Source organism: Rutilus rutilus (genome assembly GCF_951802725.1).
Source record: "Rutilus rutilus genome assembly, chromosome: 1".
NCBI lineage: Eukaryota > Metazoa > Chordata > Actinopteri > Cypriniformes > Leuciscidae > Rutilus > Rutilus rutilus.
The window spans coordinates 63,994,029-64,008,533 of record NC_140209.1 but is presented as its reverse complement, the minus strand read 5'-3'; the positions used below and the strand labels follow the sequence as shown (position 1 = coordinate 64,008,533).

The following is a 14,505-nucleotide window of genomic DNA, read 5'->3' as shown; positions in this document are numbered from 1 at the left end:
AATGTGCAAAATTCTAACCTTTCATTGAAGTAAAAGAATTGAAAGTGGGGGGAAATCACATTATGAAATAAATGTTTTTCTCCAAAACACGTTGGCCACAATTATTGAACCCCTTTTATTAAATACTTTTTGCAATCTCCTTTTGCCAAGATAACAGCTCTGAGTCTTCTTCTATAATGCCTGATGAGTTTGGAGAATAACTGACAAGAGATCAGAGACCATTCCTCCATACAGAATCTCTCCAGATCCTTCAGATTCCCAGATCCATGTTGGTGCTTCTCCTCTTCAGTTCAGCCCACTCATCAGGTCAGGGGACTGAGACGGTCATGGCAGAAGCTTAATTTTGTGCTCCACAACAAATTTTTGTTTTGATTTTGATGTTTGTTTTGGATCGTTGTCCTGATGGAAGATCCAACCACGGCATATAATAAGATTTCAAGCAGAAGGCGTCAGGTTTTGATTTTTTATCTGTTGATATTTGATAGAATCCACAATGCCATGAATCTGAATAAGAAGTCCAGAACCTCCAGCAGAAAAATATGCCCACAACATTAAAGATCCAATGGTATATTAAATTGTACACATGGGGTACTTTTTATCCTTGTGTTCACCAAACCCATCTAGTGTGTTTGCTGCCAAAAAGCTCTGTTTTAGTCTCATCTGACCACAGAACCCTGTGCCGTTTGAAGTTCCAGTCGTGTCTGACAATTACATTTGCTGGAATTTGTTTTTGGATGAGCGAGGAGGTTTTTTTTTAAACCCTCCCAAACAACATGTGGGGATGTAGGGGTTGTTTGATAATTTTTTTTTTAGGCTTTCTGACCCTAAGACTCAACTAATCTCTGCAATTCTCCATCTGTGATCCTTGGAGAGTCTTTGGCCACTCAAACTTTCATACTCGCCGTGCATTAAGACAGTATAGACACACGTCCTTTTCCTGGCAGATTCATAACATCTTTAGTTGGTTATAACTTCTTAATTATTGCCCTGATGGTCAAAATGGGGATTTTCAATTCTTTAGCTATTGTCTTACAGCCACTTTCTAGTTTGTGATGCTCAACAATCTTTTGCTACGCATCAGAACTGTATTCTGTGGTTTTACTCATTGTGATGGATGATTAAGGGGATTTGGCCTTTGTGTTTACTCATATTTAAACTTCTGTGAAACACGAAGTCATAGCTGGACAGTTTCATGTTCCTAGTCACCCTGGTGTACTAAAAAAGGTAAATATTAATGGGAATATACTTCAGAGATATTTTACTCGTAAAAAATTCTAGGGGTTCAATAATTGTGGCCAACATGTTTTGGAGAAAAACATTTATTTCATAATGTGATTTCCCCCCACTTTCAATTCTTTTACTTCAATGAAAGGTTAGAATTTTGCACATTTTTTGAATGAAAGATCACAAGGATAATCGATGCAGATTTATTTTTTACAGCCAATTTTGATCATATTTACCAGGGGGTTCAATAATTGTGGAGGGCACTGTAAACTTTTATTACTGAAATGCTGGAAAGTATTTACAAGAACAATATTTCATCGCAGCTCCACCTCAGCGAACAAAAATGGGAAAGAGAAGAAAGCACGTAAATTTTTTGAAAAGGTTATTGTGGCAGCAATATATGTTACAATTTTAAAATATGTAAGCTAGACTATTATAGGCTATTATAGTTTGGATTATTTTTTATAATATCCAATAGTCCTAATAAATGTAATTTCAACTATTTCTGAAGTGCTTCTTTAATAAAGAACACCACTTTCTCACATAAACAGCCCCTGCACGAGAGAATAATTGATTCTCGAGCCATCGATATCAACCAATTCAGCACCATCGCCACGGACAGCACCCGGTAACGTCGCACGTAAGAAGGTATATCTTAAGCAGCTTTCTAAGGTATAGTTCTAAATATATCATTTTAAATGTTGTACTTCATGTAGAGAATTGTGTGTAGTGTTTTTTTTTTTTTTTTATATGATATACAACTGAAAACTGAGTGTAAAGCAGGAAATGTAGTGCCAATTTTGCAGCCTTGGTTTAAGGACTTGGTACATTACAGTTTTTAAGTATTGGTGATTGCATTTCAAGTTCCAATTAAATATATCAACAATTTAGAAACTGTAATTAATAAATGTGAAACACAAACCTCAGTACATTAAGTTGACAGTGTGAACTCTTCAGTCCAGCACAGAGCAGCTTCACTCCTGAATTATGAAGGTCATTGTTACTCAGATCCAGCTCTCTCAGGAGGGAGTTTGATGATTGTAGAGCTGAAGACACAATTTCACAGTGCTGATCTGTGAGATTACAGTCTGCCAAACTTAAAAAAAGGAGAACTAATTAAAGGAGAACTTGGTAACTTTTTTAACTTAATAAAACTGTCTAGAAATCATTTGGATGGTTAAACAACCTGTTCTGGTGATATTGGTGACTTTCCCCGCTTCCCCCAGCGTTCCCAGGCGGAAAACCAACCTTGCAACTTGGGGACTACCGTACCGGCAAGATAGAAATGGGAAGTCTTGTGAGAAGCGAGAATGAGAACGAGCGCGAAACACGAATTGCTTTACGGCAATTCAACATAAACACACACGCATGTATGATGTATTACCAGATTACCCACCTCGGTAGACATAGCTCCAAACGATACAGTTGGCTTGCTCCGATCAAAACAAACGCACATGAGCAGCGGTAGAGAGGGGGAGGAGGCCGCCGCAAGTGAGCTTTTTACAACCGTGTTGTGACATATACGCCCCCCCCCCCCCACAGCTGTAGGGGGAGCTCGTGGGGAAAAATGTGACAACAAAACGGAAAATCAGTGAAGAAGTGACTAGAGTTCGCTAGAGTTGCCGAGTTCTCTTTTAAAAGGCATGCTGGTGTCAAGACCAACTTCAACATATAACATCACGCTGGTTGTCTTTTCAGCAGGAATATCCAGCAAATAAAATAAATATGTGATTTAAAATCAACAATCATGTTTCTTCTCGTTTATACAAAACGTTTTTTGAGTGTGCGCATGCAGAGAGAGAGGGAGGCGCGTTTCAGGTAGTGCTCAAACACCAAATTGATTCCTCTTACGCGTTTCCTTGCCCTTGAACGGACACAAAATTATGTCAAAATACCAGTCTAAATACCCGTCTCGGCAAGTTAACAGTCTAGAAAGAAACCGGCTGTTTTTCAGTTTTGTCGGTCCGTGCATTCGGTGTTAAAGGAATAGCACACACCTAATATTCCTACAGTTGTCTGTCATTAATGTTAATAAAACAACAAAATACAGCTTTAACAAAGATGAAACTATATTTAATTTCTACAGTGAACAAATAGTGTTATTTTTAATTAGGCTTCATTATTCATTTCTGTACCTGAATACTACTGTTAGACTTTGTAAATTTGTTATTTTGTATTCATCTCTCCTTGTAATTTGTGTATTTGTTATTTTATTACTGACTGTTCACTTTATCAGTTAGGCTAGTAGTTTTTGATGTGGTATCTCGAATAACTTAAAGTGAGCTTTAAGTAATAATTTAAAAGCAAAGCAAACATCCCGCTCCCATATATAAACAGTATATATATTATATATATATTAGTGATGCACCGAAATGAAAATTCTGGGCCGAAACCGAAACCGAAAATTTAGGATGCACTTGGCCGAAAACCGAAACTGAGGCCGAAAATGGCTTCTTTTAAAAACTTATATAGATATTGCTTGAATTTAATGGATCTGAAATGAAAAATCAAAATATAATAATCAAACTTTTATTAACAGTTACATAACAAAACATAAAATATTTTTAACAATAAATATAAATAATAATTATTCAAGTTTTATGTTCCATCAAATAATATAGTTTTTTAAAAATTGTGCAAAAAAATCAAAAATTTTGGAGATTTTTGCAGAACAAATGTTACATACTTTGGTGTCCTCTCGTATAGGGCTGTCATTTTTGTGAAAAAAAAAATCCTGTTCGATTTTTGAGACATAGGCAAAGTGTTCATTGAATCGTTAGTAAATTGCCTATATTTGGCGTTGATCTGTTTTCAACAGCAAATATAGGCAAATCCACGGACAACTAAACAGGCATTAGGGCGAACGTAAAGAGGGCGCTTGAGACGAGCACAAGTCAGCAATGTGGACTGCCATAACATCAATGAAAAACATTACTGAAGGCTACATATTATGCACTATATTATGCAGAAATAGGCTATGTGTGTGTGTGTGTGTGTGTGTGTGTGTGTGTGTGTGTGTGTGTGTGTGTGTGTGTGTGTGTGTGTGTGTCAGAACCTGCAGTTGCTGTGTGACGCGCATTCGCTGCGAGCGTATAGTGACGAGCTGGACGCGCTCCGAGAGAAGGCCGTTAAAATCGATTCCCTATTTTCGTTTTCGAAACTTGTGTTGGTTGGTCCGATCGATTGTGCAATAAGTGACAGCCATTTGACATGCTTAATCTTTGATAGGCAGACGCGTGATAACAGCTCGACCGTGAGTGAAACCTAAGCGCTTGCGCACGGATGGGAGGGGCGGGTGACATTCATTTTCGGCAGTTTTTTTTATTTCGGCCCGAAACCGATAATGCCATTTCGGCCGAAAATTTTCGGTGGCCGAAATTTCGGTGCACCCCTAATATATATATATATATATATATATATATATATATATATATATATATATATATATATATAAAATGTCTTTTTTTTATTATTATTATTATTTAATTTTTTTGCTGATCCGAAAAATTATCCGATCCGAGGCTCAAAAACCGTAAATGATCCAAACCGTGATTTTATTTATTTATTTATTTTTTTTATCGTGAACCGTGAATGTTGTGATCCGTTCCACCACTAGTCAATTTGGTTGAGAATGAAAACAACACACTGCAATCAGTGCAAGTAATTAATGTTTTATGCTTGTGAACATAATATTCATCAAACATCCATTACAATGTGTCACATGCAGTGCTGCCCTACTAAGGCAAAAGACCTTAACTCACCAGAGTGTGAAACTGAGAAAAATGACTTTAAAGTTATCTTAATGTCCTGGCAATTGAGTTATAGGTATAATATTGTAATTTTCACATGTTGTAGTGTATACCTTTATTAACCCATCTACAAAAAAAATGTTGAACTCAAATTTGACCTTTGACCCTTTTTCGGAAGTTACTGTATTCTGCCTTAGCATTGCCCACAAAATGACAATTGGTCATACCAAGGCAAAAGACCTTAACTTCTATTTTATAGCCAATGTTATGCTTAAAATGTAAGCAATATTAAAATTGGACTCACTATGATAAAAATGACTTTACATGTATCAACAACAAGTTAAAGTAGTGAGAATAGTTGGAAAAGTATGAATGGTTTTAATTAACATGAATTTCATAAAACAAAGTTGATTAACATCACTAAAGTATAAAAGATGTGGAACATTTAAAGTTTTTTTTTGAAAAACCTACTCTAAAACTGAAGAGTGTGTGTGTGTGTGTGTGTGTGTGTGTGTGTGTGCGTGCGTGTGTGTGTGTGTGTGACTCAGTGTGTGAGAGAGAGAGAGAGTATGGCGCTCGAAATGTTCCATTCGGCGTGACGAGTATGAGGTGTGATTTGTGCATTTACTTTGCAAACTAAGCAATCATCGTGTCAATCGTCGCGTACCTTGCCGTGACCAATGACGTATGATACCGTGCGTGAGAATGAACGTCTGGATATCGTATGTGTGGATAAACGTGTGGATGAACGCCTGGATAACGTACGTGTGGATAAACGTCTGGATTAATTCTTAGGCTATATTCTATTATCTTTACTATTGTACCTTTTTAATTTTGGATATGATCATAACACTCACGTTTTCATGTTTTTGTGGGTTGGGCAACAGTGTAGACACTATTAGTAATCAGTATAATAATAATAATTAGGCTAGTATAATTATATTTACCCAAGATTTAATATAGTAGGACTGCAACAAGTGTTAGCTATATTACTTAAGGCGGCCAGTTAGAAAAAGGTAAATCAAATAATTAAATCTTGCAGCTGGTATTTTACAGATTTTACTGCCTACAGCAATTTTATAAAACTAAACATTTAGTAAACATGTCTAAATGAAATGCCTAGGTTAAAAAAGGTGTTAAAAATGACCCAGAAACTAACCCAGTGATGTGTTAATATCACTGAACTATTGCTATGTTGTTGTGTTAGTATAGTTTTGACCAATAAATTTAACACAAATATAAATCGTTGGATTATTTGGCTAAAATTTTGCATTAACCAGTATGTTGTTGTTGTTGTTGTTGTTATTATTATTATTATAGTCGTGTAAATACTTTTCAAGTTCAGTGCACTGACAATATTTACATTCAGTAAGAAGTAGCAAACCATTTTTTTTTTTAAATGTATTGGTTGCAATTACAAACTAAGCAATGAAGACACAAAAAGAAACACGCTGAAGTCAAGTAAATGTAATTACAAACTCTGACAGTACAAAAGCTGACAGTGTGTTGAGGGAACACCTCTAGGAACAAACAAACACAGGATGAACGCCCAAAATGTAACAAGGCAAAAGAACAGGTAGCAGTCTTTAATTGGGCTTATTAGTACGGTGACGCATTGCTGCCACATATATAATTTTTTTCCACTCAATTATGTCGTAATAACAACATATTTTCTTGACCTTATAAGGACATGTGTAGTCATGTACAAAATACGCCTTTATCCACATAAAATTTAAAGCCAATAATTTTTTATCACTTCAACGTTCAAAAATCTGAAGCAATAGCAGCCCCCAATGGACATTCATGTTAAAATATCAAATTCTGCACACACCATATTAATAAACTATACTATCCTACAGAAAAGCAGATGAGCCCGAATATGAACGCAACGCATTTAATTACACGTTAAGCGTTTTCCTCCCATAGAAACCCTTTATTATAAAAGAAAATAAAGGTGTCTCTTAACGTGTCTTTCGAAGCCGGTGCACAGCAAATCCTTTAAATGGTATTCAATGTAAAAGAAAAATGAAAAACATTAGTAGGCAATAAAATAAACAAATTATTGTGGCATTTATTAGCCCTCAAACAATATTTATTTTAAAGCCTAAACGAATTTGTTTAAAGAAAAAAACACCAGCGTTGGGCGTTTATGTATAGGCTAAGTGTTTCAGCCACCCTTTTCAAACTGGCGCAAGAAAATACAACATAATTTGATTTGTTAAACATGAAGAGGACTTATCCGTCTGGCATGGCCGCTCGCTCTAACGTTAACCTATAAATGTTCGCTATTATTAAGCGCATATCCAGTGTTTGTGCGGAGTGTAGAGCGCACGCTGCATGACATAGAGGCGCCGGTGCCATCACTCGTATTTTCCTATCAACAGTGGAAACAACTTAAAATACTCCATTTATGGTCATACAGAAAAGAATAATACATCAGTCGCCACTACTTTTATTTGTGTAAACTCACAACAAGAAGAAAACGTTGTGCTTTTGTAAAATAAAATAAAACGAACAGGGCGCGCTTTCATGATCTCCGTGAATTGGAGCGCATCTCAAAAATAAACTGAAAAACAGTGTATAGACAAGCCTCACAGACATGAGAAATATAGCTATCTATATAAAGCTTATAAAAAATGTCCACCAACGAAAAAAATACGGTAGCAATCTGATTATGTAATCCTGTCCGTATGAAAGGCGCATCTAGGTTACATTACAGCGGAGATGTATGGAGATATGTTTGCTGGCAGCCTACATTGATTTAGAAAAGACTAGTTTATTAATAAACAGTTAAAATGCTTCGTTATTTTTTTCAGAAACATTTATTATCATTAGCCTACTTTTGCCGGTGCTTTGCGGCAAGTTTTATGCATGCGCTTGAGCGCGGAATATAGCCTATGCAGCCAGGATTGAATATAAACGTGCGATTAGTCCTAATTGCTTAAATGAATGACTAGACAAGTCTATGGCAACTCTAATCAATAACCTACTATTTGACATTATTTAATTAGTAGGTAATTAGTATCCAGCTCTTTACATTAAATTAGTTGAGTTAGCATAATTAGTTAATGAACTAATAAAATAATAAAATAAAGTTTAAATTAAGAAACTAACAATATATTTCTATAGCATTGCTTATTCCACCACACAAAGGACTGTTTAGAAGGTGACAATCCGGCATGTGAAGATTGTAGGCTGTATCTTGAAGATTTTTGTATTGTATTTTCTGTTATAAAGACGAATATTGACATTTCGTTAATTAAACAAAATAAGAACATAATGTTGTAAAAAATAAACAACTTAGGCTATTAAGTCCTATTAACAAAGGCCTATTAACAAAAATAAATCTTATATATAATATATTATATAAAAAAACTTATAGGCCTATATAAAATATATATTTTTAAAAGGGCCTCATTGATTAATTTGTTTAATTTGATTAATTGTTTGCCTCTGATTGGGGGCTGCTACTATTTGCTTAAGCTTTTTGAATGTAGAAGTGTGATAAAGGCGTGATAGGCTTTCAATCTTATGTGGATAAAGGCATATTTTGTACATGACTACATATGTCCTTATAAGGTCATTATAAGGCCTTATAAGGCCTGATTACTATGGGATTTTGGCCAGACGACTGGCGAGCGTATACACGTTAGTTCACCTCTCAGTTTGCTTCACGATCGCCAAAAAGTGCACAAATCACACCTCATAGACGTCACGTTCGGCAGACGCAAAGTCATATTAAAGAGCCGATCGGAATATGAGGTGTGATTTGTGCACTTTTTGGCGATCGCGAAGCAAACTGAGAGGTGAACTAACGTGTATACGCTCGCCAGTCGTCTGGCCAAAATCCCATAGTAATCAGGCGTCAGACGTAAGATATGAGACGTTAGATGTCACGGCCACGTGTTGGAGCTGCGCTCAAAGTGCGCGGTGACGTGGCAGCGACGTAGCTGTGTAAGGATTTTTTTTTACTTTGCATGTGGATAACTTACGTGTGGATAAACGTGTGGATAAACGCCTGGATAACGTACGTGTGGATAAACGTGTGGATATACGCGTGGATAAACGCCTGGATAACGTACGTGTGGATAAACGTTTGGGTAAACGTCTGGATAACGTACGCGTGGATAAACGTCTGGATAAACGTCTGGATAACACTGGCTAAATTCTATTTTCTTTAATTTTGTACCTTTTTAATTTGGGATATAATCATTCATAACACACTGTTTTCATGTTTTTATGGGTTGTACAAAAGTGTAGGCCTACACACTATTAGTAATATATCTCATGTATATATGTTTATATATTTATTTATGTGTATGTTTAAAGGTAATATTGTAAATAAAAAACAGAAGTAAGGTTAAAAAAAATAAAGGTAGCCTATTAATTTATTTTTAACTAGTCATTGACTGATTTTAATTTACCTGTTAAACGTAATGTTTTATGGGTTTCTCTGTCTGTTCTGTATATGCTGCATGTCTCCTCAATCAGAATAATCTGAATAATAATCAGCTCATTAATAGGGACTTTATACAAAAAGAATATGTTTTTCTCGTAAGAACGAGATGTTATGTCATTAAAACGACATATTTTCTTGACCTTATAAGGACATATGTAGTCATGTACAAAATATGCCTTTATCCACATAAGATTGAAAGCCTATCACGCCTTTATCACACTTCTACATTCAAAAAGCTTAAGCAAATAGTAGCAGCCCCCAATCAGAGGCGAACAATTAATCAAATTAAACAAATTAATCAATGAGGCCCTTTTAAAAATATATATTTTATATAGGCCTATAAGTTTTTTTATATAATATATTATATATAAGATTTATTTTTGTTAATAGGCTATACCTTTATTACCTAGAGATATAATTAAACAAAAAGTAGTCATCTAACTGAACATAGCCTAAGTTGTTTATTTTTTACAACATTATGTTCTTATTTTGTTTAATTAACGAAATGTCAATATTCGTCTTCATAACAGAAAATACAATACAAAAATCTTCAAGATACAGCCTACAATCTTCACATGCCGGATTGTCACCTTCTAAACAGTCCTTTGTGTGGTGGAATAAGCAATCCTATAGAAATATATTGTTAGTTTCTTAATTTAAACTTTATTTTATTATTTTATTAGTTCATTAACTAATTATGCTAACTCAACTAATTTAATGTAAAGAGCTGGATACTAATTACCTACTAATTAAATAATGTCAAATAGTAGGTTATTGATTAGAGTTGCCATAGACTTGTCTAGTCATTCATTTAAGCAATTAGGACTAATCGCACGTTTATATTCAATCCTGGCTGCATAGGCTATATTCCGCGCTCAAGCGCATGCATAAAACTTGCCGCAAAGCACCGGCAAAAGTAGGCTAATGATAATAAATGTGTCTGAAAAAAATAACGAAGCATTTTAACTGTTTATTAATAAACTAGTCTTTTCTAAATCAATGTAGGCTGCCAGCAAACATATCTCCATTCATCTCCGCTGTAATGTAGCCTAGATGCGCCTTTCATACGGACAGGATTACATAATCAGATTGGTACCGTATTTTTTTCGTTGGTGGACATTTTTTATAAGCTTTATATAGATAGCTATATTTCTCATGTCTGTGAGGCTTGTCTATACACTGTTTTTCAGTTTATTTTTGAGATGCGCTCCAATTCACGGAGATCATGAAAGCGCGCCCTGTTCGTTCTATTTTATTTTACAAAAGCACAACGTTTTCTTCTTGTTGTGAGTTTACACAAATAAAAGTAGTGGCGACTGATGTATTATTCTTTTCTGTATGACCATAAATGGAGTATTTTAAGTTGTTTCCACTGTTGATAGGAAAATGCGAGTGATGGCACCGGCGCCTCTATGTCATGCAGCGCGCGCGCGCATTTTCTTGTGCCAGTTTGAAAAGGGTGGCTGAAACACTTAGCCTATACATAAACGCCCAACGCTGGTGTTTTTCTTTAAACAAATTCGTTTAGGCTTTAAAATAAATATTGTTTGAGGGCTAATAAATGGCACAATAATTTGTTTATTTTATTGCCTACTAATGTTTTTCATTTTTCTTTTACATTGAATACCATTTAAAGGATTTGCTGTGCACCGGCTTCGAAAGACACGTTAAGAGACACCTTTATTTTCTTTATAATAAAGGGTTTCTATGGGAGGAAAACGCTTAATTATAATCGTGTAATTAAATGCGTTGCGTTCATATTCGGGCTCATCTGCTTTTCTGTTGGATAGTATGGTTTATTAATATGGTGTGTGCCGAATTTGATATTTTAACATGAATGTCCATTGGGGGCTGCTATTGCTTCAGATTTTTGAACGTTGAAGTGATAAAAAATTATTGGCTTTAAATTTTATGTGGATAAAGGCATATTTTGTACATGACTACACATGTCCTTATAAGGTCAAGAAAATATGTTGTTTTAACGACATTGCATCTCGTTATTACGAGAAAAAGATGTCGTTTTAACGACATAAGATCTCGTTATTACGAGAAAAGATAAAACGACATAAGATCTCGTTATTACGAGAAAAGATAAAACGACATAAGATCTCGTTATTACGACATAATTGAGTGGAAAAAAATTATATATGTGGCAGCAATGCGTCACCATACTAATAAGCCCAATTAAAGACTGCTACCTGTTCTTTTGCCTTGTTACATTTTGGGCGTTCATCCTGTGTTTGTTTGTTCCTAGAGGCGTTCCCTCAACACACTGTCAGCTTTTGTACTGTCAGAGTTTGTAATTACATTTACTTGACTTCAGCGTGTTTCTTTTTGTGTCTTCATTGCTTGGTTTGTAAATTCAAACAATTGCAACCAATACATTTAAAAAAAAAAAAAAAAAAAGGTTTGCTACTTCTTACTGAATGTAAATATTGTCAGTGCACTGAACTTGAAAAGTATTTACACGACTATAATAATAATAACAACAACAACAACAACAACAACAATAACATACTGGTTAATGCAAAATTTTAGCCAAATAATCCAACGATTTATATTTGTGTTAAATTGATTGGTCAAAACTATACTAACACAACAACATAGCAATAGTTCAGTGATATTAACACATCACTGGGTTAGTTTCTAGGTCATTTTTAACACCTTTTTTAACCTAGGCATTTCATTTAGACATGTTTACTAAATGTTTAGTTTTATAAAATTGCTGTAGGCAGTAAAATATGTCAAATACCAACTGCAAGATTTAATTAATTGATTTACCTTTTTCTAACTGGCCGCCTTAAGTAATATAACACTTGTTGCAGTCCTACTATATTAAATCTTGGGTAAATATAATTATACTAGCCTAATTATTATTATTATACTGATTACTAATAGTGTCTACACTGTTGCCCAACCCACAAAAACATGAAAACGTGTGTTATGATCATATCCAAAATTAAAAAGGTTCAATAGTAAAGATAATAGAATATAGCCTAAGAATGAATCCAGACGTTTATCCACACGTACGTTATCCAGGCGTTCATCCACACGTTTATCCACACGTACGTTATCCAGACGTTCATTCTCACGCACGATATCATACGTCATTGGTCACGGCAAGGTACGCGACGATTGACACGATGATTGCTTAGTTTGCAAAGTAAATGCACAAATCACACCTCATAGTTTTAGAGCCGGTAGCAAGTTTTAAAAACTCGTGGTGGATGTAATGGATTTGCCTTCTCGTCGGTTGTTTGACATGGATTTTAACCAAGGTTCAACAAAAGGTAGGCTCTAAATTATTCCTGTTGCTGGTGTATAATGTGTCGTTGCGGCTCCAACCAACCAACTCGCGTAGTTTTCAGTCAGTGGACTGTCATCAGGCGAGAGCTAGACTATGAGAAGCATATTTTATTTCAGTTGTACATGTAGCTTTGTATTACGGGCTGTGAATTAAGATATCATACAAGCCTGCTCTATTCAGCGCTTGTTACTGGATAAATTGTTGATTATGGCTCAAAAAGTGTTTGTGTCTAGTTTGTGAAGTAGTATCGCTAGCTTAAGGCTACCGCTAGCTATTATTGGATGTTAAAGATTCAAAGCCATCTCCACCATCATTTTCCCCCGAGAGTATGCCATTCTTCAAACCAAACAAAAGTAATCACTGTGAAAAATTTACATGTGTGTCTGAGGTGATTTAATTGCTACATCATAAGTAACCCCGTAACTCCAGCGCGGCAATACTTTGCCTTGTTCTAACCGACCATCAGAGTGCCGTAATTTCACGGCAGCGCACCCGTAACTTCATTCGAGTGTTCAGGCGCAGCGAGAAACGAAGGCATAAAGCCGTAACTGTCATGATTCTGCACTCGTGTCCGTGATTTTCTTTAGTCTTGAGGCAGAATCATGACAGACCCGTGTTTTGTGTGCAAGCACATGGCCTTTTGTTTGTGCCATGTGCTTGTGTTGTCTCGTTCTCTTGCCCCACCCCCTTGTTATCCTTGTTTAGTCATCATTGCTTCACCCTTGTCACCTGTTTCCCTCATTAGTTTCTCCCTATTTAATCCCCTCATGTTTTCTGTCCTGTTTCGGTACATTGTCAAACTTAGTGTGTGATACCTTTCATGTTAAAACGCTGTGAGTACTTTGTCTGAAGCCTGTTTAATCAGAGTTGTGAGTTTGTTTCCTGTCATCGTCAAGTAATAGTCTAGTCGTTGTTTATTTTCTTGTCTTAGTCAAAGTTACCTCTCCTCAGTCCTGTTTTGCCCCCTCGTGGGTTTTGTTTTCTGTTTTGTGTCTAAATAAACCTTTAGTGTCTGCATACCCTCTGCTTTTGGGTTCATTCCTGCCATCCACATAACAGTAACTGACGTTACGGGCTTCTACCATAGTTTCCCCTTGGCTTTTTGAAGTTACGGCAAAAACATAATCGTATTCCACCCAAAAAACAATCGAATTGAAACTTGATGTTTGTCTATATGATAAAACTTATGTTTATTGTCCTAAAAATTACAATAACTAATTTTCGCCAAAAATTTAAGTTACGACCTTTTGCCTTAGTGCGGCAGAGTGGTTAAAGTGGGATTTGGCAGGTGGGGGAACCCTCAGGGAAAAATTACTCACCGTGGGACAACGTATTGAGTATCGTGGTATAGCAATACTTTTTGGGGCAAGAGTGTCACTGTGGCACCAACTATTCCAATACTTATTTACTTGATATTTTAATGGTTGTATTTTGGTCCATCTACATCTACACTGGTATGATGACGATACTATGTTAAAATTGACTGGGCTAAAAATGGAAAAATTCAGCTCTGGCACTGTAGCCACACCAGCCCACATTACCATCCACAGCCCCACACACAGACACGGGCATTCAAATGTTAGGTAGTTAGGGGGGGGGGGTCGGGGACCCTCTGGTGTTTTCTTCCCTGAGAAAATTTGGATTTCTCTGACCTACATATGTGCAATTTTTTTATCCAAAATAATGGATAAGAAATAGCTTTAAACCATGTCAGTGGGCATTATATTATTTGTCAATACCTGCTCTCTCCTCATCTTCATCTTTCT

The 14,505-nt window shown here is 35.8% G+C and overlaps 1 protein-coding gene across 3 annotated transcripts in view; it reads right to left on the bottom strand.

The window, feature by feature from the left end:
* Positions 1 to 14,505, bottom strand: part of LOC311295317 (NACHT, LRR and PYD domains-containing protein 3-like) — a 61,405-nt gene that overhangs the window by 31,448 nt on the left and 15,452 nt on the right. The window contains exons 5-6 of one of the 3 annotated variants that reach the window (XM_084416631.1): positions 2,411 to 2,487; positions 2,147 to 2,270 (exon numbers count right to left, since the gene is read on the bottom strand). The exons of 1 other annotated variant lie outside the window; for it this stretch is intronic. In XM_084416631.1, the coding sequence (XP_084272757.1) occupies positions 2,147 to 2,270; positions 2,411 to 2,487 (201 nt within the window). Of the gene's footprint in view, positions 1 to 2,146; positions 2,337 to 2,410; positions 2,488 to 14,505 lie in introns of all 3 variants that reach the window. One more of the 3 variants, XM_084416630.1, reaches the window with a different exon arrangement.